This window comes from Fukomys damarensis, unplaced genomic scaffold (assembly GCF_012274545.1).
Source record: "Fukomys damarensis isolate Sample0158 unplaced genomic scaffold, DMR_v1.0_HiC HiC_scaffold_39, whole genome shotgun sequence".
NCBI lineage: Eukaryota > Metazoa > Chordata > Mammalia > Rodentia > Bathyergidae > Fukomys > Fukomys damarensis.
In genome coordinates, this window is record NW_022900951.1 from 26,948,093 (window position 1) to 26,974,736 (window position 26,644).

Sequence of the window (26,644 nt, forward strand, 5' to 3'; positions counted from 1 at the left end):
AACTTGGGACTGTGCTTGCGAGGGAAGCGGTGGAACCACTGAGCCACATCCCTGGCCCTGCCTCATAACCTGTGAACAAGAAGGTCACTCAATGAAGCTTTTAAATTTAGCATAAATAGTAAAAAGGAAATTCATCTTCCAGAGTCCCATGGCTGCCAATAGAGTACAAGAGGTCATTGGGTTAAAACCTAGACTATTAGAATTTTACTTTTATTGTTTTTTTTTTCATTATAAAAGTAATACATGCTTACTATAAAACCTCAAAAGTAAAAAAGGCAAAATAACTGCTTGCATTTTGTAGTACATTTTTGGTCTTTATGTGTACCTTTTTGCTGTTCTTATTTAATTTTTGAATGTAGTTGCGATTCTGCTATAATTTTGAAGTCAGCACTTTCCTTTAACACATTCCACACATGAGACTTTGGTAACACTGGTGATGCAAAGGTATGGACGTTATTAGTTCTTGCTAAGAAGCACCACAAGAGCTCACACTGTTTATTGAGTTTCTATGTGTGGTCCCACTAGGCTAAATCTCATGCTGCTATATATTACCAATGTCAGGAGTAAATTTACCTCTTCTTCTTCTGGGTATAAGATCCGATTCATTCTGTAAATATATACTGAACGTTTACCAAGCACCAGTCACCAAGTTAGGCACCAGAGACTATAATTATCAACAAGACTACATGATTAGGGTCTACACATTTGGCCATTCCTCTATTCATTAATTACACAGCTAATTATTGAATTCTTATAATGTGCCAAACACTTGGTTTTGAAAATGATCTTCAGGAAAGAGAGGGTACATGCATGAGAATTAGATGCAAAAGGATGAATGATATTTTGTTACTAGCGTAACTCTTTCAGGCATATACTAAGTCATACTATCAACTTGACAGTAAGAATGATGCTAGCACTAATGGTAATAACAGCGGATGTATAGCAGTTACAATATGCCAGGCAGTTTGATGAGTTTTACATACATTAATTGTAGGAGACCAGAAAATGAGGATTAAGGCCTAACTGACCTCTGTGAGCACAAAAGAGAAAAACGGCAATTTGTGTGTCCTTTGGCAACATGCAGGCACGCTAGCATGTGATAAGTTCCAGAGAAGAGTCAATACAACTGAGATATGGATGTTTACCCCAGTATGTGCTATAGATAACAAGAGGCAAATGAATCTTCTATTAATCCAATACTTTGTTCCCATGTCTAAGTGAATAAAAGTGAGGTGAGCCTAATGCTCATTGGTCTTCGTCTGCTAGAGGCAAGAGCCCCCTGGCCCCTCATTCCAAATTATCTTTGTATCTTTTGTCTTTCATCCTTGTTCTTCTTCTGGTCAGGAATAAACTCATATGCTGGATCCTGTAATTAACTACTTGATCATCACCATAAACCTATAGCATAACCTGTGGTGTTTCATTAAATTCAAGTGCCCAATTCAAATGCATTCTGATCTCAGTTTTAAAAATCTGAGCTAAAAAGCATATCTGAAAAATTTATGAAATATATTACTACTATTCCCATCCAGAATTTTGAAGCCATCAGTGCAGTTCTAGACCTTTTTCTGCTTTTTGAGAAAGGGATCTCATTATGTTGCCCAGGTTGACCTACCTTGCGTTACTTTGCTCAAATAATCCTCCTGCCTCAGCCTCCAGAGGAGCTGAGACTATAGGCACAGGCCTCTGCACCCCACCACCTTTTACTATTGATAAGATAATCTTGGTCCAGAGGTACCGAAAGAAAAATTCTGGGTCTATATATTATCTTAGAATAGCTAGACTAAAAGGAACAGCGAGATGGATCTTTGGCAACATCAGATGGAATAGACTGTCACTGGCCTGACTTAATGGGAGAGAGAGTGTGAGGTATGGCTTGGAACTCAGAGAATGTGTTCTGCTTTTTATTGTCACCAACTTGGTGACCTCAGTCATATCATTTGATCTTTCGGCACCTATTTTGTCAGCTGCAAATTAAGGGGAGGACTGGAATAATTTAGTGTCTCTGCCACATTTTTTATTACTGTAATTCACAGATCTGGTCCATGTGTGCACATACGCACAGGCACACGCACACCCAAATAACCGAAGTGTCAAAACGTACCTGACCATACTTGTGTAATGTATTTCTAATCTGTTTCATTACAGATGAAAAAATGAGTGGTCAGAAGTAATTAAGCTGGTTTTGGAATTTCCTATCTGGCCTCAGAATCTGAAACCTACTCATATCGATCCTATGCTTCTTTCCAGTTAGGAAATTGCACAGCATAAGGAGAATCCTAGGGTGGGCGTGGGCCTGGGGCTAGAAAGGTGACCCTTTTTCTTTACAAATACTCATTTTCTTTTTAATTGGATCATGTTCTTACTACTTTCAGCAGGAAATTCTTGTCCTTGTATTATTTGGCAAATAGCACTTTTGGGCAAAGATTCCATGGTATGTTTAGTAAGAAATTAATTGGTGTGTCTCAAAAAATGCTTCCACCATCACAAAAGCATGAAGAGCTGAAAACTCTTTTCTGCTCTTAGTGTCTCGATGCCTAATAAAGGCACCAGAAATTTCAACAGCAAAGACTCTTGCTTTTCTGTATAACCTCCTGCTTTTTTCACCTTGTCGAGCCTAGAACTAATTTTTTTTTGGGGGGGGTACCGGGGATTGAACTCGGGTCCTTGTGCTTGCAAGGCAGGCCACCGAACCACTGAGCTAAATCCCCAGCTCGTAGAACTAATTTTTCTAGGGCTAGGTATTAAAACCCAGTTTGGAATATGTTCCTTTAGGGAATTCTAGAACATGTAAAATATTAAGAGAACCACAGTTTCTTCTTATCATTTTAGGAGTTCTACCTTTATACAAATATGTAGTTCTCCTTCTTGAGGGAAAAATTATAGTTTATAACAGAAGCTCAGAGAACTGAGAAAATGGCCAGAAACATGTTCTTAAATTCTTGAATAGAACAAATAGAAGGGCAATATTTAGACTATGTCAATTAATGAGTATAGTACCACAGTCCTTTCTTAATTACTAAATAACAAGAAACTGACACTGTACCTGCTATGTGTGTTGTGCATGACCATAATAGTAAAGTATATAAAATTTTAAATTGTGCTATTTGAGTTTCTCTTTTAAGAGCTTGCTTTAAATTGCAGAAGTAATTAGGAATAGTAGAGCATTAAATCTAGAATTAAAGATGCTCTAGTATCATCTGTCAATGCATACGGGAAATATATTACAATGCTTTTCTCTTCTCATTTTCTCCCAGGTCTAAGAAAAAAGAAACAACTTCTGTTTCACTGGTCCTCGGGTCTGTTTCTTTGCCAGTACCATGTTGATTTTTTCATCACAGTAGCATTGTAGTATAGTTTCAAGTAGGGGATTGTGATACCCCCCTACCTTGTCTTTATCGCCTAGAACAGCAAAAGCTAGATCTCTTCTGGCTCCAAATGAATTTTTGGATTGTTCTCTCAAGGTCTGTGACGTATGCTGCTGGGATTTCAATTAGGATTGCATCGAATCTATGTAGCAGCTTTGGAAGTATGGCCATTTTTGCTATGTTGATTAGAAGATGCAGAAACAATTCCAGACACACCCAGGCACCTCATCTTTGATAAAGGAGTCAAACACCCTCACTGGAGGAAAGATAGCCTTTTTAATAAACGGTACTGGAAAAATTCAGTTTCAACTTGCCAAGGATTAAAACTAGACCTATATCTCTCACCATGCACTAAATTTAAAAAAGAAACAATTTCTTTAACAAGTAGAGATTGGGCCACCAAGAAGAAACAGGGAATGTATTTTTTAGTAGGACTGTGTCTCTTCTGATAAAAAGACAGTTTCCAAAAGCGTGAGCGCATGTCTGTGTGTGTGTCAGAGAGAGAGAGAGAGAGAGAGAGAGAGAGAGAGAGAGAGAGAGAGAGAGAAAATCAGACAGACGACATCATATTGTGGAGAGGGATGCAATTAGTAGCCCATCCTTATATTCCTTTTCTTTGTAATTTCTAAGATTCAGAAATCACTCTAATATTTCTTGTAAACTGGAAGCAAATTACTAAACATGTATCTAGTGAAATTCATTTAATATAACTTTCATGGAATTTAAAGATATGTCTTTCTTTGTGTTTTGGGGAAGAAGCTTTAAAAAAACAAAAAAAAAAACCCACCAAAATACAATTTAATAGAAAATAAGTGACTTCTCAGATTCTCTACCCCAAACATGGTTTTGATAGTGTATCCAGTTTCTGGTACAACTTTCTAGACGTCAGTTTGGCAGTGAACACGAGAAGCCTCGCTGATGTAAATAAACATTCTCTAACAAAGCAATTACACTGTCAGGCGCTTAAACTTGTAGAAAAAACAGATGTTTGTAAAGTTGTACAAAATATATTACTCATACTACTAGATATAACAGTGAACATTTTGAAATAATCTTAATATCAAGCAACTCAGAATTATCTTGGTAATTATGATACAGCCACAGAAAGAAATGCTAGCCAGTCATTTAAAAAGTTTCTGTAGAAGAATATCAAAATAAACAAAAGTAGCTGGACATGGTGTCACATGTCTGTAATCCTAGCACTTGGAAGACTGAGCCAGAAGGATTGCAGGGAGTCAAGACCAACCTGGGATACACAGTGAGTTCAAGGCCAGCCTGAACTGATAGAAAGATCATGTCTCAAAAACAAAACAGCAACAAAAAACCAAAAAACAAAACAAAATAAACAAAAGTATTTTCAACATGGTTTAACGCGAAGAAAAGCAGACCATAAAACTGTGACTTTTTTAAAAAAAATCTCTACCTGGTTTAAAAGAAAAAAGAAAACCAGGAAATGCGCACTTGCGCACACACACACACACACACACACACACAGAATGCATAAAAATGAAATTTCTGACAGTGACTATGTCTGAGCAAAAGGATTATGAATGATTTTCCTTTTCCTCTTTGTACTCTTTGTTTTCCAAATTTTCTACAATGAGCATATATTACCTCTGTAATTAACACACACACACACACACACACACACACACACACACAAAGGCACAATGTAAGGCTTCACTGTCCTATTTCTTAAACACCCCTTCAAACAAAGTGGTATTTTCTGTATGCACAAGTGAAGCCTCTATGCATCTATTGCCATTAACTATGTGCATCCAAGAGACTGATGACTTGCGGGGCTGACTCCCTTTAGGCAGGTAGATCAATCTCTTTGTGAGTGTCTGTGTCTGGAGGTGTGACCTTTCGGGCACTAGGCATTGACGTGATAGGGTTTGAAAGGTGTGAGGGTTCTCTACCAGGCCTCTCAGAGTTCTTCGCCCACAGCTCAGAGCTTGTAGCTGATGTTCTACCACCAGAGAGCCATTCTTCAGGCTTATGGATTTTTACCCTATTAAAATGCAAATAACCCTAGAGAAGCACACATTAAACTTTACCTGTCACCTGGGTCAAATGAGTGTAACATATCATTTTCTGGGAATAGGTTTTAATGGGGATGACATGGGAATCCAGTGGGGATGGAGACAGTGAGACGAAAGAATGAATGAATATACATAGTGTCGGAGGAGTAACTAATATTCGTAATAGTAGTATTTTTATTTATGGTTTATGAGTCACTTAGGAGTATGTTATCACATTTAATCTCAATTAAATCAAACAGAATAGCTATCATCAAGGCAAGGTAAGTAGACCAGGGACTTTAAAAACTACAGATGACAAAATGTGCAGCCTTTGTAATATTTTTTTCTAGAGCCATTCCTAAAAGCCACAATCCCACTCACTGAGATAATAATCCTTTAACTTATCCTGTTCTTCTTGGCAACCTTTAAGCATATGTGGTGTTGTCCAGATAACTAGGCCATATTCAGATAACAAGGTGGGAATCCATCAAGAAAAATATAACAACTTCATATTTTATCCATTACTGATGTAGAACACAAAGACAGGACCAATGCCTTCTATGAATTCTTGTTCTAAAAGGCCATGACCAACTGGAGACACATGTGGGAGTATCTGCTCAAATACTTTACAATCTTTCTGAGTATGATCTATTACCCCATGGAGAATGGAAAGGAACTGAAAGGACCAGGAAGCAACAGTAAAAGAATGCAGCAGAAGAAAGACCATATAGAATTGTTTCCTCTCCATAAAACATGCAAATTAAGTAAAAGTACAATGTAGTAGTTAAATATAGAGTTTGGAGCCAACTTCTTGTGTTTGAATCTTGGCTGTACCTTTCACTATCTGTGTTAAGTGTGTGCCTTGATTTTCTCATCATTAAAATGGGCACAGTGTCAGACACCTGTAATCCCAGAACTTGGGAGACTGGGGTAGGAGGATTGCTGCAAGTATGAGGCCAGCCAGGACTACAATGTGAGTTCAAGGCCAGCCTAAACTGTATAGTGAGACCCTGTCTCAAAAAACAGAACAAAACAAAACAAAGAAGGGGGTGGGGTCACAATAGTGCTTATCTCATGGAGTTGTTGAATTTGGACTAAATTAGTTAATATTTGTAACACTGCCAGGGGCAAAGTAACTGCTTTGAAATGATGCTTAAGGCCTCATATAAGACCTGAAGGTAATGCTAACAGATGTTAATGCTGCACAGAAGAAGTATACGGTAGCATTTAAATATCCCCAAACTCAACACATACACTTTTATAACTAAAGAAAGAGTAGCATAAATTAAGAACATTAAATAGAAAGATGCTAGTCAATTCAGTATAGATTGTTATATTACTATGATATTCCAGTACTTAAACTTTCACTTCACTAAAGCTTTCTCTCCTTGTATCAATTATCAAATATGTAGTCAAGGATAAAAGAGGGACAAGAATAATCAGGGCAAGGAAACACCATGGGCTGAGGTTCCAACTTGGAGGTATGAGGGTTTAAGGAATGATATAAAGAATCATAGGTTCACGTTAACATATACTGAATGATCATATCAAAGTCATATAATTAACAGGTTTATGAAGTGAACCTATATGGGTAGAAGTAAAGACACAAAAATATCAAGGAAGTTAGCACTTGAGAATACACTGCAGGCAGTAATTATGCACTATCTAAAGATTGGACGAAATGATCTAATTGGTCCTCCTCTTCCTTGCCTTCTGAGTTCATCAACCAAGATATATTCCAGGATGATTCATGCCTGCACTGCATCTGGCAGAGAGGACTGTAATTCAACTCTTACTTCTGAGCAACAAAGATACAATGAAAAGGTTAAACAATGAAAGTTGAAGATGACTTACTGGAAAGGAAGTGCTGGGATGCTGGGCCGAAGTCCCTGTGGGCTTCATGCAGCTGCCTGACTCGGTGCTCAATAGCCACCTGGGAAGAAAAGAAGAAAAATGATGTTTCCCTCATCTTATATAACAAGAAACAGTGAAAACTATGTGTCCTTCTTGGTAAATGGTTTGGGTTTCTAAGGCTGAGAACACTAAAGGAATTAATTCATCCATTACCCTTGTTTTAATCGCCCCTTACTGGAGATGGTTTCAAAGACCCATTTTGATCAAAGCAAGGCAAAACACAAAGAATTTCCTCTCTGGAAAATGTTAAAATGATAACTTTACATTAAACTCATCAGGAGTCATGAATAATCTACTGCCTCAATTAGTACCATGAAGACATGCAAATTGTAATTCTTTCACAAAAAATCAGGGAGGTTGCCACTTGATGTTTTGCTAGGTGGCTAAAGGATGTCAGAAATAGCAAATATTTTGTCTTTTAGTCTTAGCCTATTGTTTTGACAAGTTTTTAAGAATACGGGTTAATAATGAATCCTCACAATAAAATTATTGGTAATAAATAACTGATAGTTAATAATTAAATGTCAAAGAAGTAGGGGAAGCATTTAAATTTGGGGTAATATAGAATGAGTAGTGAGATAAAAGAAATTTTCAGATTTTTTTTTTGTTTTCAGTGTACTTGGAAATTACCGAGACATGCCTCAGGCAGTGTCGGATAAAAATTGTCATTATTTTCTTTTTCCTATTAGGCTTTTCTATAATGTATATTTACACAACATTCCATAAGCTTAGTGAATTCCATTCTTGGTGGGGAGAGAAGGGAATAAATTTATGGGTGAAATGGTTCAAGTTGTCATCTAGCATTTTGCTAATCCTGCATTAGCAGTGGCCCCAGGCACCCCAGCTCTATGATTCTGGCTCTTGATTTGCTTGTGAAGAGTCCACGCTACACTTACAGTTGTTCAGAGCTTGCCCAAAGCCAGCAGAACTTAGGGGGTTTAGTTCCTGTGGGATGGAGAATTTCCAAGAAGTAAACAGATCTTAATGTCATCAGAAAAGTGGCCCATATAATCTTTCTAAAAGCCAACTCTGACCTTCCACTATCAATACTTACTCAATGCAGATGCACGGTGATCTTTTTTCACTCTCTCTTCCTAATCTTGTTCATCATTGCTTGGAGAAAATATTTTGATAACCAGTAAGATCCCCCCCCCAAAATGGGCAGGACTTGTCTCCCTTTTATGAACATAAAAGCTTGAGGAACAGTCAAACTTGGCAGCCCAACCTTATGACCTTTCACTTCCAGCCAAACTTGACCAGTCAAGCCCATTAAACTACCTGACTGTGAGGTGATATTCTATCCTATATACCTCTTGTTATGGTTTACACCAAGAATGTCCCCCAGAGGCCTTGTTTGTCCAGAAGGTGATTGGAAGGTGACTGGATCATGGGGGTGCTATAGCTAACCTGCTATTAGGAAATGGGGCCTGGCTAGAAGAGGTAGGTCACTTGGGCATGACCTGGAAGAGCATCTCCCTCTACAACTCTTCTTTTGCTCTCTGTTTCCTAGCTGCCATGACATTAGCACCCTTCCTCCTGCAGACCTTCTACCATTCCATGCCTGCCTTCGAGCCAGCAAACTATAGACTGACTCCTTTAAAAAATGGGAACCAACATAACCCTCTCCCCTTCCAATTTATGGGTGTCAAGTATTGTGTCTAAGTGATGAGAAAAGTGACAAAGCTACCCCTGGTGGGATTTCTTCAGGCTGATGCTTCTCTCTCCAATGTTCTTACCTCTCTGCTGCTCCAATTGAAGGCTGTGTTTCTAGGGTTACTTTCCCATCTCCCAGGTTAGAATTAATGGTTTCCTCATCATTTTCACAGCCCAAGTCTTATACCAGAAGCCCCTGGATTACAGCATTCCTGGCAGTTATATAGCCATGACAAATCTTCTGAGACAAATTATAAAACCCTTGGGGTCAGTGACCATTCCTTACCCCCACCCCCGTGTTCTCTCTCCACCCCCCCGATACACTAAATACTGTACTTAGCAAGTGGTAGCAAATATTTGTTTAATAACTAGCTAACAAAACAAAAGGACAGATGAGTAAGTGTTGTGACAGAGATAAAGAGAGACAGAGAGACAAAGGTGTGTGACAAAGAAGAGTATTCGGTGACACTGACTGGTGGTTAATTCCCCGTGTCAACTTGAGAGTGCCATGGAATGTCCTGAATAAATATTATTTTGAGGTATGTCTGTATGGTTTTTAAAAAACAAGATCAGCATTGTGGTCTGTCGACTCAGTAGGCCACTCTCCCCAACATGGGTGGGCTTCATCTGATCAGTTAAAGACGTGAACAGAACAAAAGCTATCTTCATTTTTTGCCCTGATTGCTTGCTCAAGCTGGCGCAATGGAGTTCTCCTAACTTTGGACTGAGATTTACACCATCAACTGCCCTGGTGACACACTCCCTTGATCGGCTGTCACCAGTTTTTTGGGGTCTCCAGCTTGCTGACCACAGATCAAGGGAGTATGGTACCTCCATAATTGAAAAAGCTATTTACTTTCTACTGCATCTCTTTATTGGAAGAGATGTACTGGAAGAGGTTCTGCGTCTTTAGAGAACCCTGCCTGATAAAATGTCCCTAGGTAAATGATTCTAATCTTTATCAGTAAAGTGTGGACATGGATATGGCCTACCTTATAGTTCTGTGGAGATTAAACAAAATCATACATATAACTTAGCCTAGTTTTTCTCACACTGTAATTGCTCAATAAATGTTAGCAGTTAATGTTATTGTTGCTACTGTAGTTAATAAATGGACAAGAATATGTTACAATGTGCAGGATACCACATACAATAAAATGCTAGTATTTATTAAGTACTATATATACCTGTCACTGTGCATTAACTTATTTAACCTTCACAATAACTCTGAGATAGAGCTTAATGCTACCCTTCATTTCGTTGATATGGAGACTGAGGAATAAGACGTTCAAAAGAAAAATTTGCTCAAAGTAAAGTCGTTAGTAAATTGGTAGAGCCCTTTTTACTTTTTAAAGTTTTAAAACAAGGTCTTGCTAAATTGCCAAGGTTAGCCTGGAAGTCATGACCTGTCTCAGCCTCCCAAGTAGCTGGGATTACAAATGGACACCATTATAACCAGCTCTCGCTCTTGCTCTTAATGGCTATCTGAGAGATGGGAAAATATTTTATAACTACTTAATAAGTAGGTTTATTTTTAATCAACAGGTTGAATGCAGAGCAGATCAGGTATATATGTATCTATGAAATTTTATTTGTCAACATATCTGATGACTAGTGAAAGGCCAATTATTGGTTTGAAGAAGATGGCACCTAAGATTACAGAGGCTGCATATGGAAGAACACAAGCAAATGAAAGGCTGGAATATGTAATTATTTCTAAACTTAGATTGGGTCATTCCATGAACTAATTAAGAGATGAATATGAATATGTGGGTACAGGGAAGAGGAGATAAGGAGGCCATACTATAGTGGAAACTGATCAGAAATCTTTTTTTTTTTTAACCTATTGCTCAACAAATCCCAAGGAGAACAAGTAGACCATGAAGAAATACAACTGGACCATAGTCCGTATTCTCTCATGATATTGTGAGGAACTTCGTAGGGACCATGCAGAATGTAGAATCTCATTCCATCAAAGACTCTCAACCTCCAAAGGTTGCTTCCTTCTCCACTGGTAGTTTCCGTGTACATCCAATATGTTCAAGAATTTAAACTGAGATCAGAGAGAATTTCCATCCATATGACTCAAACGTACCACCATGTGAGAGCAACCGAAATTAAAAATGCAACATGCAATGAAATGAAATATTCAGGAAACGGTCTTAAAATAATGAAAGAATTAAATATAACACATTTCATTTTACTAATTATCATTGGAGAAAGGTATCGTGTGAACTAAATGCACAATTGATTACAGAAATAATTGCAAGGGAGAATATTTGAAGGCAGCAAGGGTCCTCACAAGCTGTAGTAACTTAAAATTAAGGCACTGTATTCTGTGAGCTACTACCTAGGGAAATCAAATTTGAACTTCTGAAACAACAGCCTCCATAGATTAGACCATTTTAAGTGGTTGTGTTTTTAACCAACATAAAGTTGTATGTACAAGCCAGAAAGCAAAGTGTTTGTTCTTACTGAAAGAGATGTACAAAAGAAGCAAATGCTAGAGAATCCCATCTTTGGAGGCATAAAGTGTGGGAAGTGAGGGACAATGAAAAGTCCAGGGAAAGCATTCAGCTGCAGGATATTAGAGGGCAGAAGGACAATGGGGTACTGTTACTTAGGCCCCTTGGAAGTAGGTGTTATAAAACAAGGCTTTTTAGACATTGAGGTTCAAGATATACCCTGTAAGGCCGAGGGGACCATTGGGGATTTCTATGAGGTGACTCACTATTTTAGAGCAGTGTTATTATGGTTCAGATCAACAAGGTTTCCCAGAGGCCTCACGTGCTTGAAGGTGGGGCTTGTGGAAGGTGATGGGCTCCTGGGGGTGCTGTACTAATCAGTGGAATCATCTACTGGTGAGTTCAGCAGCTGAGTGTGCTCTTGGAAGGCAGGACCTTGCTAGCAGGAGAAGGCCACTGGGGAAGGTGATATCTCCCTCCCTGGCTGCTTCCTGCAAGCTCTCCTTCCTGGCCATCGTGATGTGAGTAGCTTTTCCTTGGACATGCCTCTTGGTCATGCCATTTCCTTCTGAGAGGTAGCCTTTGGCTGTAACTGTGCCTCAGTGACAGGAAAGTGACTAAGACAAGGAAACTTGGGTTTTAGGAAGATTAATTTATTTTCTATAGTACATAAAACAATTTCAAAAGGGTCCCTGAGGCTGGGGTCAGTTAGAGGCTATTGCAGCTGACGAGACTTGGGTGGTAGATATTGAAATTAAGACGGTATTGCCTGGAATGTAACAGAAGATATGTATTAGGAGGTTATTCTGAGGGAAAGAAGTACTATCTGATTTGGTGTGGCAGTTCCATTTCTTGAGAAGTAAATAAACTCCTAGATTTCAGGTTTGAAAGGCTTGAAATGTGTCAGTTGGAAAAGGGAAACTTCCTATGTGTGTGAATTCACTTGGAACATGATAAATACGACCTAACAGTGAACCTTTAACTGAGGATGTCATGTATAGATAGTTAGACATGAACAATTTGTCTCGGTCATTAAAGAAAGGAAAAAGAAATGAAACTAGAGAGTGTAAGAGGGGGTTTTGGAAGGTGAGTCAAGAACAAGTTAGAGTTTAAATGGTATCATTCAAAGAGATAGGAGGAACTCAGTTTCCTCTGAATTAATAGGCCATACCCCTGTTGCCTTTTCTTTTTTTTATACAAAGCAATACAAGTATGACATCTTTTTTGGAACCATACATCCTGTTTCCACCATTAGATCATAGATCACGAAAGCTTAGAACTGGAATAAACCTTATCTATTGATACATGAGGGTCTATTCTTTAGAACTATCCCAGATGGGCAGAAAACTGCCATCTGGTCCATGAGTCCTCCTGATCTAGTTTTCAGTAATTCTTCAGTAACAGTATGGCAGAAGAAAAAGCGGCTTTTTGTGTGCTCTATGAGGACAGGGATATATCATTCCCTCCGTTATCTCCAGTGACGAGCACACAACCTCGCCTATAGTAGGTGCTTAAATCATGTTCACTGAGCGCATTAATCTACAGTTTGTATACTGATCTTCACCATAAAAACTACATTTTAAACACTTTCTTTTTCAACATGTGTCACACAAGTTTTGGGGAAATTCTTTCTTTCCCTCCTTCCCTGCTTCCTTTCAATTTTGATGATCAAAGTAAAACAAAATTTAGATTAATTTTGCCTACAATACTAGATTTAAATTTAAAGCAATGATCTAAAAGACAACCCCAACCTCAAATCTCCTCTATATTTTATTCTAATTTAAAAATAATCATATATGGGAGCTAAGCTTGCTGTATATTTTTCTTTGCTTCCCCATTTCAGATGGGTTCTGTAGACAATGCACCATGTGCAGAGCTCTCCCCCTTTGATCCATTAAGGAACGCCTCTACATTCATTCACTGGATAATTACTAGAGTGTAAGCTCTTTGTCTTGTTCATAATGTAGCACAGGGCCTAGTACATAGCATATGCTCAATAAAATTTGATAAATGCATGAATTAAATAATTGTTTGAGTTCCTATAATCTATTGAGTACTGTGCTAACTGTGAAGGTAGTAGCCTTAGAACTGTAATCTTGGGAATAATGAATGAGCGCCAAGTCATCCAACTAAGTTAATGGTAACATATTCTTACTTCCCAGCTATGACTGTTTTCCAAAGCTCAGACCATTCCTCTGCATATTTTGAAGGATCTCTTTATTTCATTTTTACCATCCAAATTGCTTGAAATAAATCAAGACATAAAAGACACCAAAAAGACAGAGAACCTTATTTTGACTCTTAGAAATGATTTCAGATAAATTTATCTAAATGTAAACATTGGTTCCTTAACTTTGTTTTAAATTCTCAAGGGCTTCCACTTTTTCTTTTGGCCTGTTAGTGCATTTGAAACTTTTGTTTTCACAAAAGGCAAGGATACCTCCTTATAAGGAGCTATTCTGCTGGTCACTGTGACTTCTCCCTAATGTCCAAGTGTTCTTACAGACACCACATATAGAAATCGTTTACTCTCCACTCGAGGGAAAAGATGTAGCTAGGCACCTTTTGATTTTCCGACTCTAGTTTGTCTAGACCATCGATAAATATCCATGGGCATGCAAGAACCTGACTACTCAACCAAACTAATGAGCCCATTAAGAACAAAACAAAACAAAAAAAACAAAGCAAAAACTCTTCTCATCTCTCAGTGCTAGGGAATAAAACATATATGACTCTGTATAGTTTATGCATGAGTTTTTGTTCGCAACTTCACTGTGTAAAAAGTTTTCTGTACAAATGTGTCTATGCTGGAGGAAGGCCTTTATAATTCATTTCTTACTTCTACTGACTTACATGTAACACTCCCAACATTATGTGTCAAACATAATTCTGGAAACTCTACTGACACTTATGACAGTTTCAGTTAAAATCCTGTTAGCTCATTACAATCCTTTTTAGCTCAAATCCATTATTCTTTGAATTCTGATTTCCTTCGAGTTGGCAACTGACAAAGCCATGGTTGAAATGAAGGGTTATGATAGGTACAGCTCTGTGGCAAAACAACCTGAGCTTGTGGACTGCAAAGACTGGCTGGATTCTTTCTTCCTTGAATTTATGTTTTCTTGACATTCGGACACCTAGGAATGAAACAGTCGTTCTTGTATTTGACATCATGATACATCACAGGAAAGAAACCAGTGCTGAGGCATTGCTGAGGCAGTGCTCACTCTGAGCAGGAGCATAATTATTACTTGATTTTTGGCATGGATATTCATTATCATTCTCATTCATATTCATTCCCTCTCCCTGTCTCATCTTGCTGTGTTGCCCAGCCTGGCCTCAAACTCCTAGGCTCAAAAGATACTCATGTCTCAACCTCCCACATGTTGGAGCTACAGGTGCTGTTTTATGATGCCCATAATTCACATTTTTTTTGGTTTTTTGAGACAGGGTCTCACTATGTAGTTGAGACTGACCTGGAACTATGCAGCCCAGGCTGGTCTCAAACTCATAGCAATCCTCCTGCCTCAGCCTCCCGTGAGCTGGGATTACAGGTGTGCGCCACCACGCCTGGCTCATAATTCACATTTTTAATGTTTCCTTTCTCATACCTTTATTTCTCCTTCCATTTTATCTTTCGTTCTATTCTTTTTTTTCCCTTTCCTGACAGAATCTTACTATGTAGTCCACGCTGGCCTTAAATTCACTATGTAGCCCAAGTCGGCCTTCAACTAGTGATCCTTCTGCCTCAGCCTCCAGAGTAGTAGGATCACAGGAGTATAATACAATGCCTGGCTCTATTTGACATTTCTGTGTTGACTTCCTTCTTAATCTCTGAACCCTCTCCCCGCCCTTCCCCGCCCTTCTCTTCCCTTCTCTGCCCCCCTCCCCTCCGCTCTCATTCCTCCTCTCCTTCCCCTTCTCCCATTCCCTTTTTTGCAGTACTGGGGATCACATCCGGGCATCTGGCATGCTGAGCTACAATCCCTGCCCTCATTCCCTTTCTTTCTCACCTCTTTGTCCTCTGCAACCCACCAAAGGAGCACACAGGCTCTGCTGTGGTCCACATACTGCCTCCAGCCAAGTGGCTGGGCATCCTGTGAGACAGATGGGAAGGCACGGTCCTAGCAGGAGCCCTAGCCTGGAGCCTGTCCAGCACTGCCCAGAAACATGACTCCCCAGTCCTCATGAATTCTTTTATCAAATGGAAATCAAAAGAGGATAAAACAGTAAATCCTTTGTCCATTGTTTAGGCTTGAAGCTTTCACCTCACCGATTTCTAAAACGCACTTTTGCAAATGTGTTTGTTGCTTTTCATGCTCCTGTGATTGCCTCATTCTGTGATAATGGACTCAGGTTATATCAACATTAAGTTGACTTCATAGACTCAAGTACCTTAAGGGTATCATTAATTTTAATTTAGAAAAGCAGCAATCAACCTCCTATCCTGCCTCATTTGTCAAAATCTTTAGTTTTAGTTACATCTACAGATTGTTATGAAAATTGTGACGGGGAGGAAAGGGATCGTAGGAAGCCTTTTTCTGCTTTTTTTGCCTCAGAGATAAAAGTTGAATTACTCTTCTTAGATGATGTAACTTATGCAGATTATTATCTTAAAAAATAGGTTCCCCTTTTACAAGCGTCCCTGATGCATCTCATGATTTGCAACAGGAACTGAAGTCAAGTGCCTCTCACCTTGCAACGCCGCTACATTAAATCATTTACATTTCAGCTTTGGCTATTTATTTTTAGGCTCTATTTATACCACATTTGGAAGATATCATTCTCACAGAAATTTTCTGAAGCCATTGGAACATTCCTTTTGAGGAGCATTTTGGGCCATATGTAGCATAATGTTCATACGGTAATGACATAATTATGCCTCCTGGCATTAGAACACAGGAGTGTTTTCAAGGACCAGAAGGGGCAATTTGAAATAATTATCAATGGGATAAAATACAACTGGTAGCATTTGAAAAAATAAGACAGTATCTAGACCAGTTAGCAAATTCATACTAAAAAAAATGATTCAAGCAGGTTGCAACTGTGAAGATTAAATGAAAAGAAGATAAAGTACCAGAACTTAAATATTGTTGTCTTGATGGCAAAGCCCTGATGTTTTGGGTCATAACACGCTTGTAAATTTTCAGTTTGCTCTACTAGTCATCTTTTTAATGATGGCTGGAAGGGCAAATCTGCAGAACTATGCATGCAACAATTCCTAACCAAGGTAATCAACATTTTTAAAATCCCATACCATGCTTGCTTGCAGCGTTTCCAAAGCCTCCTGACCTTGACTCCCTTCACATTCAATTTGTCCACCTATCAGAAACACTGTCTGCCAGGAGTCCATTTTCAGTTCCCACCTTTCCTCTCTGGCCACTGAAAAGCGCCTTTCTTTTCTCTCACTGATGTAAAGCTGCCAAGCCAGAACCTGGCCATTCTTTACAAATCAGTAAACCGGAAGATCTCATCTACTGTACTTCTCAATCTGACAACACCCGGAAGTCCTGTTTTGCATATCGGAGGATCAGGCACCAGTTAAATAAATACAAGATTCATAATAAAGGACAGAAGATGGAGGGATCCACGTGTATTGTTTCTTGGTGTAAATTTGTCAAAACTGGAGTTCCATCTAAGACCTGCACTTACATTCAGTCTACATGGTCTTTGCCCCCTTTATGCTTCTGTAACCAGCTGTCCCTCCTTTCCCCCTTTTTCTTTCCTTCTCCCCTTCACCTCCAAGGCTGTTTGGAAGCTCTATGAACAGTCAGAAGACTTTCCTAAACTATTTTAGATACTTTCATTTCAAATCTAAACTAAAGCTATTTTTATGTGGCTTTATATAGTACAGAAAACTACAGGGGAAAAAGCCCCTCCAAAACACAATGTGATCTTTTATATAAGAAACAAAAGATTGCATTTCTAGGTCATCACAGAAGTAGGTACACTTCCCAGAGCAATAATCTGAGATACTTTATGAGATGTTTCCTTTTACCAAAGCAAGAAATCCTAAAATCCATCGGGATGCGTGCACTATAGTGTAGTGACTTTTTAATCCTCAAGTGAAACCAAGACAGTAAAGTGTAATAAAAATGCATATAGCCCCAGGCTTTGTGCCTTAGCAAAGAGAGAAAAAATAAGCTTCTTGACTTAATATGTCTACTGTGAATAATCAACCACTGCATTTGGGGATCTCACTTTATAATCTTCATATAGAGCAATGAACATCATCCTCGTGGTATGGCAAGAATAAAGGTTTTTTTTTTCTTTCGCTAAAAAAGATTTTCCCCACTTGCCAAAAGAGAGACATAGCCCAAGTTAAAAGAAATAAAAGCAAAGTGTGGGGGAGGATCTCTTGATTTTGTTTTTTCCCAGCAATATATTTTCTACTTTTAACCTGAAGGGGTCAGTGGAGTACAGGGAAGGGAAGGCCAGTTCAAGGCTGCAGGCTGTGAGATCCTGTGGCTACTATTTGCTTTGGGGGCCACCTCAGTTTTCATTCCCAGATGGCTAGCTGGCCTTCCTAACTACTGATTCTTAGCTGATTAATAAATATCCCTGGGAAGATCAATGATAGCTTCTAGTACCACAGCTGTGAGTATTTGCATTCTAAGAGCAACTTTAATTAAATAATTAAGCAATTAATTACTCAAATACTTATTGAGTGCTTATAAGGTACTTTGCTAGGAGAGGAAGGAGAAAAAAGTAAGAAAACATGGAGCCTATCTTTAGTCAATTTATGGATGGTATAATTGCAAATAAGCATGTAAGAGAATAGCATAGGAAAGATTTTAATGTGATACAGCTAGTGTTCGATTTGACAGCACATTCCAACTATCCAGGAAGGTTTTACACGATACAGATTCTTATCACATGTCCAGAGTTTCTGACTTAGTACTTTGGGGGTTGAGGTTTGAGAATCTTTATAGATCCAAAAGTAGTTCTGGTGTACAGCTTGATTTTGGAGCCACCAGTATAGTGGAAAGGCCACCAATTTTATGAGTCAGGAAGACCTGAATTGTAATCTCTTCTCAACTATTTGACCTTCAGCATCTTATACTAAAGTCTTTGAACCTTAGTTTCCTTGTTTTTTTTCTTTTTAATTTAATTTTATTTTTGTGGTACCGGGGATCGAACTAAGGTCCTTGCGCTTATGTGGCAGGCCGTGGTACCACTGGGCTAAATCCCTGGCCCTCCTTGTCTATTAATAGAAACACTAACTAACAATAGTGACAACAAAACAATCGCCAATATGTGTAAAGCTTTGACTACGCTCCAAGTGCTGTTTTAAGAGCTTTATGGGTATATTTCACTTAAACCTTTCCTATGAGAAGGTAAAACCTACTGAGGGCAGGGCTTGGCCTATTTCATTCATGGCCATTTTCTAGGACCCAGGCTAGTGACTGTATCATAGTAAGCATCCAACTAAGCATTTCAAAGAATAAAAGCTCCTCCAAGGAAAATGCAACTATAATGACCATTTCATAGAGAAGGGGATGCCATAAAGGGTATTGTTGGAGACAGCATCTCCAGGCAACAGTAGGTAACCTGGTAAGTAAAAAGTTCTAAAAGGACCATAAATAGCTATAGAGTTTACAGAGCATCTGGATCAAATAAGTGAAGGTAGTAATGAAGCTGGGGCTTCACAATCGGGTAAACTTTTGATGGCCAAAACTAGAAGAGGCTTCTGGGTGACAAGAACAGAGTGTGTAAGACTTTCTCGGTACTGATAAAGGGCTGGATATGGAGTATAAATAGGAAGAGATAAATATAAAACTCAGAATGCAACTCTCTTTTAGTTTTTATTTGAAGACAGGGTATTGTTAAATTGTCCTAGCTGGGCTCCAACTTGCCATCCTCCTGCCTCAGCCTCCTAGAGTGTTAGGATTCCAGGAGTGTGCCATCATTGCTGGTGTGAAAAAGTAATTTAAAAAGTGAGTCTCATTTTCACCATGTCACTCCGGCTAACTTGTTCCCTGCCCTAGTGAGCCTCCTACTGTCACTTTTATACTCTACCTCCACCTTTGAAAATAACATGGTCAGTTATAGAATGAATGGAAAAAGTAAAGAAATAGTAAGTTACCAGAAAGAAAGACAAGCAATCATATGTCGAAATGTAAGGGGTTAAATGAAAGAGTATTGCAAAGAAGAAAGAGTCAAGGAAGCTGCAGGTTGTCCTCCCAGGTAAGGAGATGTGTAAACACCTGTAGGAAACACTGGTTCGCTGGGGCATCACCTGATATAATAATCCAGAGCAGTAAATCATTAGTGGTTGAACAAAGGTTGCATAAAATGATGGGAAAATTATGAGAAGGGTGACATTGAATCCTCAAAGTCCTCACATCACTCATCCTGATGGTCAGCTATACTCCCACTGTAGCTTTCACAGGGATGGTATATTGAACTAAAAATGAGCTAATGTCAAGTATTCAACAGTATTATTTATGTGTGTCAAAAGGTGGGTATCAGAGCACAAAAGAAGGGTGAGTTTGATAGACACATCTTCACTAGAAGTTCTGTATCTGACTTGTGTCTTTTGGGCAAGTTGGGGATAATTAAGTGATTTCTAACTTCTAGCAGGATTTAAACAAGTGTGGAGAGTATGAGAGGTGGGCTCAAGAATCAATTGCTCAAACTGGTGATGCATGTAATTCCAGCACTTGGGAGGCTGAGGCAAGAGGATCTCCAAGTTTGAGCCCAGCCCAGGCAATTTAGCGATGTAGCAAGACACTGTCTCCAAAAAAAACAAAGGCTGGGATGCACCTTATGGTGCATCCTCGGGTTGAATTTCCAGTATTGCAAAAGCAAGGAAGCAAGGAAGCAAGCAAACAAGCAAGCAAACAAACAAACCCTAAATGGATTGCTCCCCAAGCATTTCCAAGTATTGCTGTATGCACTGCCCTGTGTGGTTATTTTGTGCAGGAAGGCAAAGATGGAACCTGAGAAATTCCTTTTCCTATGAACCTCGGGTTCTTACTGAGCAGTGAGAGCAACACGGGATTTTAGAAGTGAGGAAGTCGTGGGCCCTGGTGCACAAAGGGGGCCTCAAGAAAGGCAGTGACACAGAAGAATGTCATTGTCCTAGGTCAGGCCCAGAGAAGCTGCAGCCTAGCATCTTGTACGTGTTGGGCAGTATTTTTTTCTTAGTGCATATGGGCAATACAGAGTAACGAGATTCATTTTGGTATGTTGAGATATGCATATAACATTCAGTATTTTGATTGCTTTCTTCCTCATTACCCTTCTTCCCTTTCCTACTCTGATTCCCTTCTCCACCTCTAAAAGTCTCCCTTCTAGTCTCCTGTCTTCTTTTTGGAAGAGCATTTTTGAACAGGCATTTTGTGTGCTGTCGGTGACACAATGTTAATGGATTAGAGATTCCTGAGATTTCAAACAGTATCACTTATACTGTCATTTTTTCCCCTTTATTTTAGTAAGCAACAATTCATTATTTTCCTTTCTCTTGTTAGCCATCTCCCACTTCTTTATAAAAAAGCTCTCAAAATACAGCGATTAGAATGGCTCGATTTTTTGACTTTGCTTTACTGCATCATAAATGAATTGTTATGCTTTTGTGACTATAGATGTTGGATATAAAGGCACTGAATGATTTTGTGGTTAGAAAAAAATAGTGGATTTTGCATGAGCAAAGAGCTGGTATCACTATTGTTCCCACTGGAAAATGATTTCAGTGCATTGATATCAAACTTTTTTTCCAGAGTTTTCCAAAGTAATTTTAAACCTCATACACAGAGCTTTGAACATCTAGTCCTTGATCTAGGATTGAACACGCATTTCACATCTTGAAGAAAACTTTGTGAGTTTTTTTTTTTTTTTTTTTTAATCTTTTTATCCCTTCAGGCATTAGCCAGTCTTCATTTTCCTAGCGGCAGTGCTGGAGCTAAATTCCCTAAAGGCTAAAACATCTATTAGATGGTTCAAAATGTATAGAGCTAAAAGTTTGCTTTCATTATGTTATTTTTTAGTAGAAATCTCAGAAAGAAAACTATATACTCTTGCCTAGGAAGGCACACTGCAGTAACTTTTTACTGATTTAACTCTCATTTTGAATGTTTAATATTCCAGTCTGAGCTTGTACTGACATTCACCTTTGTAACACACAATGAAGGAAGAACACAACAGAGTGAAGTTCCACAGTAAACAAATCTATACAGCCCAGGGATATTTAACCATCGCAAGCAAACTAGCACAGTGCTTTTTAAATAGCACTTGCATAAGATCCTTATCTATACACCAAATAAAGTCTTGAAGGTCTCAAAAAAAATTTTGCCAAGCAGTATGCCTGATCTCTACCCACTAGATCCCTGTAGCACCCCATTCTACGTTGTGGCATCCAAAAATGTATCCAGATGTCACCATGTACCCTGATGGGACACATTACTGAGAACCAGTGGTCCGCAGTAAACCTTCACTTTCTATTACATATGTATAGATATTGACATTTGTAATAACATGTGAGTCCCATTTTCTGAGCATTACAGATGGAAAGTTAGTCCCCAGTTACACTGAGACTGTCCTCAGATGTGCTAGATTCTACACACTTCTAATTGCCCAATCTTTCCTTTGGCCCTTCCCACTGGGCTGGCACAAACTCTGTAAGACCAGGATTATGATCCAGTGGCTTCCTACTGCCACATCCTGCTTCATCTCTTTTTTCTTCATAGGTGTTATTCTCTAGTAACTGTCTTAGCATCTGCTCCCTAGAGGATCCAACTTACAATATCAATCAATCGATCAATGAGTCAGTCAACTGAAGCATTCCATTCTGGTAGCCTAGATGGGCACATGACCTGATTTTAGCCATTGAGAGTCAGGTCCAGCAAGATTTATGTTTTCTTTTTTCTTTCTTTTTTTTTTTTTGCTTTAATTAAGACTGGGTCTTGCCATGTTGCTAAGACTGGTCTTGAACTCCAAGGCTCAAGCAATTCTCCTGGCTCAGCCTCCAGACTGCTGGGATCATAGGCACGTACCATTGGGCCTGGATCCCAGGGGGTTTCGCCATCACCACCTTCCCTTTTTTCCTCAGCTACTCTCAGTTGAACTTTGTCACTTTTGATCAGGAGTCCAATCTAATATACTTTTTCTGGGAGGTACTAGGGATCAAACTTGGGTCCTTGAGCTTATGAGGCAGGTGGCAGAACCACTGAACTATATCCCCAGCCTCCTCTAATATACTTTTTGTTTTTTATTTATTTCATTTATTGTTTTATTTTTTGAGACAGGGTCTCACTCTGTGGTTGAGACTGACCTGGAACTCACTATGTAGCCCAGGCTGGTCTCGAACTCACAGCAATTCTCCTGCCTCAGCCTCCTGAGTGCTAGGATTATCTAACATACTTTTTAATAAAGGGCAAACACAAACTTAGAAACATTGAAGAAAAATAGCATTGGGCCTAAAAGTTGTTATAAATGAGTTTATAACAATAACTGTTAAGAGCTAGATACATACGTACTACTAAGCCTATGATTTTCTTAACTTTATTTTTTAATGTATTTTTTCTGGTACTAGGGATTGAACTCAGGGCCTTGTGCTTACTGGCAGGCACAGAACAACTGAGCTACATCCCCATCCCTAATTTTCTTAACTTTAAAGAGATTTAATAAAAAGGTAGAAGAGGATAGAATTATAGTCATTATAGTATGACTTTGCTAACTGCTGCATTCATTCTCTGGAGATTTTTCTCCCCAGTCATTATGGGAAAATAATAGAAATAGAGGCCATTAGATAGTGGCTCTGCAATGTCATTAATACACATTGCTCCTGTATCCTATGATGAGTCATTATGAGAACTTGATGGGATCTCTAGCCAACAAAACCTACCTCTTCCTGTTTTCTAGCTCTTGTTGTTAATGTTAGGAAGAAAGAGCATTTACAGGAATAAGATATTTGGCTTATATTTTATTTTTGCGGTTGGGAATGGAGCCATGATCCTCACATATGCTAGGCAAGTGCGAGCTACACCCCCAGCCAGAGCTTGAGATGATTTCATGTGCGCATTGAGGACTACGAAGTTAGCCCATCTCAGCACTCTTCGTTAACAGAAAGATTTGTTTGGGAAAAAAAAGCCACCTTTGTCCAGGGTATTGGCAAAGTTTCATTTGTCAAAAGAAGCAGTGACTGGAGCTGCCAGAGATCATTAGTCAGAGCTGAGTCCACAAAGGAGATTCAGTGTAAGAAAAGGTACTGGAATGTTTTAGGTAAGCTGCTGACCACCTGGGATTTGGCCATTTGCAAAGGCGTTACTTGTTGATAGATGCTGATAGATATTCCCTATGCTTTAAAAAATCATGTTGAAAGATTTGTATTGAGGGCTCCCTACTTACAATTAGGGCTTGAGCAGCTGCCCCATTTATTCTGTCCAGGAGAAAGTGCCACAGATTTTCTAACATCTTTCTGACATCAAAATATTCCTTGCCTCATGGGCAGAGAGCTTGTTGTATTGGTCATTCTACTGTTGTATAGAGACAGCAGTTAACACACGTGGGTGAATGAAGTCATCCCAGATTGCTCACCTGCTGCTAAACTAATTAAAGATGAACTCAAGTCCATTTTCTCTCAGATCGGGAGAATGCAGGAAAAAAAAATAAGCCATACAATATAAATGCTGTTCAGTTTTTCATGGAGTCACTACTATCTAGCATTTATATGCTGATTTACGTTTTCAAACTCTTTTATTGTCCTAGTCACTGGCAGGTACTCTGTTCAAGGTAGAGAAGAGGCAGGAGGATTGCAAGGTCCAGCCCAGCTTGGGCAACTCGCAATGTAATGACAGCCTGTATTAAAATAAAAACTAAAAATGGATAAGGGTGTAGCTCAGCATGAAGGCTCTGGGTTCAATACCCAGTATCGAGAGAAAAAAAAAAAGAGAGAGAGGGAGAGCTTTAAGCTGCGTTTAGAGAATAGAAAGATTCCTGGAAGTGATTTACAAGGAATTTTTTATTCAAATATCTATGACCAAAAGGGATTTTGATTATCTGATTTTAAATTGTGAAGGGACAAAGTTGCAGGCCTCTTGGGTTTCTTTGGATGCTAATCATATCACTTCAAGAGCTGGCAGAAGTCCTGGATTTCTCAGGCTATGCACCACTGATAACACAAACTGTAGGCACAGAAGTAGAGTAATAGGAGCTGCAGAAGAGAAGACTGGGGCCTCTGTGACCCTAGATGTAGCTTTGAACCACTATCGAATTTACTAGAAGGGGATTAGGGGAACACCACCAGGCAGGGCTGGCTGGCTTTCTTTTTCCTTTTCTCTTTTTCCTTCCTTCCTTCCATTTGAGATGGGATCATAGTACTTTGGCCAGGCTGGCCTTGAGCACCTGGGTCCAAGCAATTCATCTGCTTCAGCCTCCAGAATAGCTGTGACTACAGGTGCAAACCACAACCCCTGGCTCCATTCTCTTATTCTTAAGAATGATTCCTCACTCCAAAGAAAAAGTAAGGGTAAACAAGTAAGCAGAAGGAAAAGACTAGAGTTAACAGAGGTGCAAGGATCCCCAAATGTCCTTACAATTTTTAGGAACCCTAGTTTTGTCTTGGTGAGCCTGATGGTGTGCACTTTGGTATTCACACATTCCTTTTCGAAGCTTTTCGCCTCCATTATATCTGTTTGCATTTAATCTATATAACAATCACTGCTTTCCCCTATAATATCCTTTTGTATTTTTGGCACCTTAGTCTCTTTCAGTATCTCTGATTCCTCTTCTTCTAGCCTAAGCTATTTTTTGCTCTTTCTGCTTTATTCAATGTTTCCCATATGCTACGGCGTAAACATCTTTTTCTCCATCCGTATCTCTAAATTAGAGGGTCCTCTTCCTTTTCTGTGTAGCAGCCTCTCTTCTGCTCTATGACTTCACTTTTTCTCTACTGTAGTCTCTTTTCTGATTGGCCAATAGCAAAATGAAACTTACCGGAATCCAATTCTAAAAGCACTTTAGAAGGATGGAGTCTTATCATTTACTCCCTGAATCACTATCATCAGTATAGTTGGTGGAGAACAGTTATTCCATTTTGGGGTTCATTGGATAAGTATGAGTTCAACCTGGCAGCCATAAAATAACTGGAGGCAATATTTTGCTCCTTTTCTCCTTTAGCGCTCACAACTCTGTGGCTGACCTTACTTCTTTATTTCTAATTACACCCCGTGGAAACATAACATTTTTCTTTTATATTGTATAGTGCCTAAGACTTTCCTGAGCCTTTTACAAATAGCAGTACAATTTCATATTCATTTTACAAATTATGCAATATAATTTTGCAAAATTAAACGACATGCCTAAGGAAGGATTCAGCATTTCTAGAGGACTTAGCATTTTTTCTCTCCCAGGATACTAAAATTAGATCCTTTTCAGTGAGTGCCCCTGCCACACAAGAGTCCTGTGACATGAGAATGTGGCCATGTTCCTGCTGCCAGACCGCTTGCTGAGGTGGGGCTGATGATTTCTGACAATCAACAATAATAATTGAATAAATATTAATACTTATTGAGCACAGCACTGCACAAAATGCCTTCTAATGATTATTTCATTTGCTCTTGCCAATAACCTCATGAGATAAGAACACAAATGCTCTGGCATATCACAATTGTTCACATTTCATGGATGACTTAATATAGATTTTAAAACTATAAGATCCTCTAGAACTTCTTACATTCATTCTCCACACCATTCCGGTGAAACAAGGCCTCTTCTGCTTTGAATCTTTAGATTATTGTTATATTTTTATACATGCAGGGTTAATAACAAGCAGGTATGCTGTTGACAGCCAGAAGAAAGACTGGCATTGCTGCCATGTTCCTCTTTGGGGTTCACAGCAAATGCCTCTGGTACGTGTATCACACACATCTGCTTAGCCCATCTCTGTTTCCACGGTTAACAGCAGTAGACGGGTCTGTACAGACTCAAATTCATCCTGTATCACCAGCATCTTACTTCAAAACTGAGCCCTGTGCCTTGCTGCTTTCTGCAGGTTTTGTTCTCAATGCTCACAGGGCTTTCCAGATGGGCAAGCAGAGCCACAGGGGAGTTAATGCTTGGGCAGCAACTATCACCCAGTAAAGGGCAAGAGCAGGTGATACATGCTGGGTATCCCATATTCACATGTATTTTATTCTGTACACTTCTTACAAGTCTAAGAGAATAGCTTATCTTCCTTTTTTTGCCTAATCTCTTTTTCTCCCCCACCCCTCTCTCTCTCTCT

At 39.1% G+C, this 26,644-nt stretch overlaps 1 protein-coding gene across 8 annotated transcripts in view; it reads right to left on the minus strand.

The window, feature by feature from the left end:
* Dmd (dystrophin) overlaps window positions 1-26,644 on the minus strand; it is a 2,130,457-nt gene that overhangs the window by 231,346 nt on the left and 1,872,467 nt on the right. For all 8 annotated transcript variants that reach the window (XM_033760401.1, XM_033760400.1, XM_033760399.1 and 5 more), the window contains one exon: window positions 7,244-7,322. In XM_033760401.1, coding sequence (XP_033616292.1) covers window positions 7,244-7,322 — 79 coding nt within the window. The remainder of the gene's footprint in view (window positions 1-7,243; window positions 7,323-26,644) is intronic.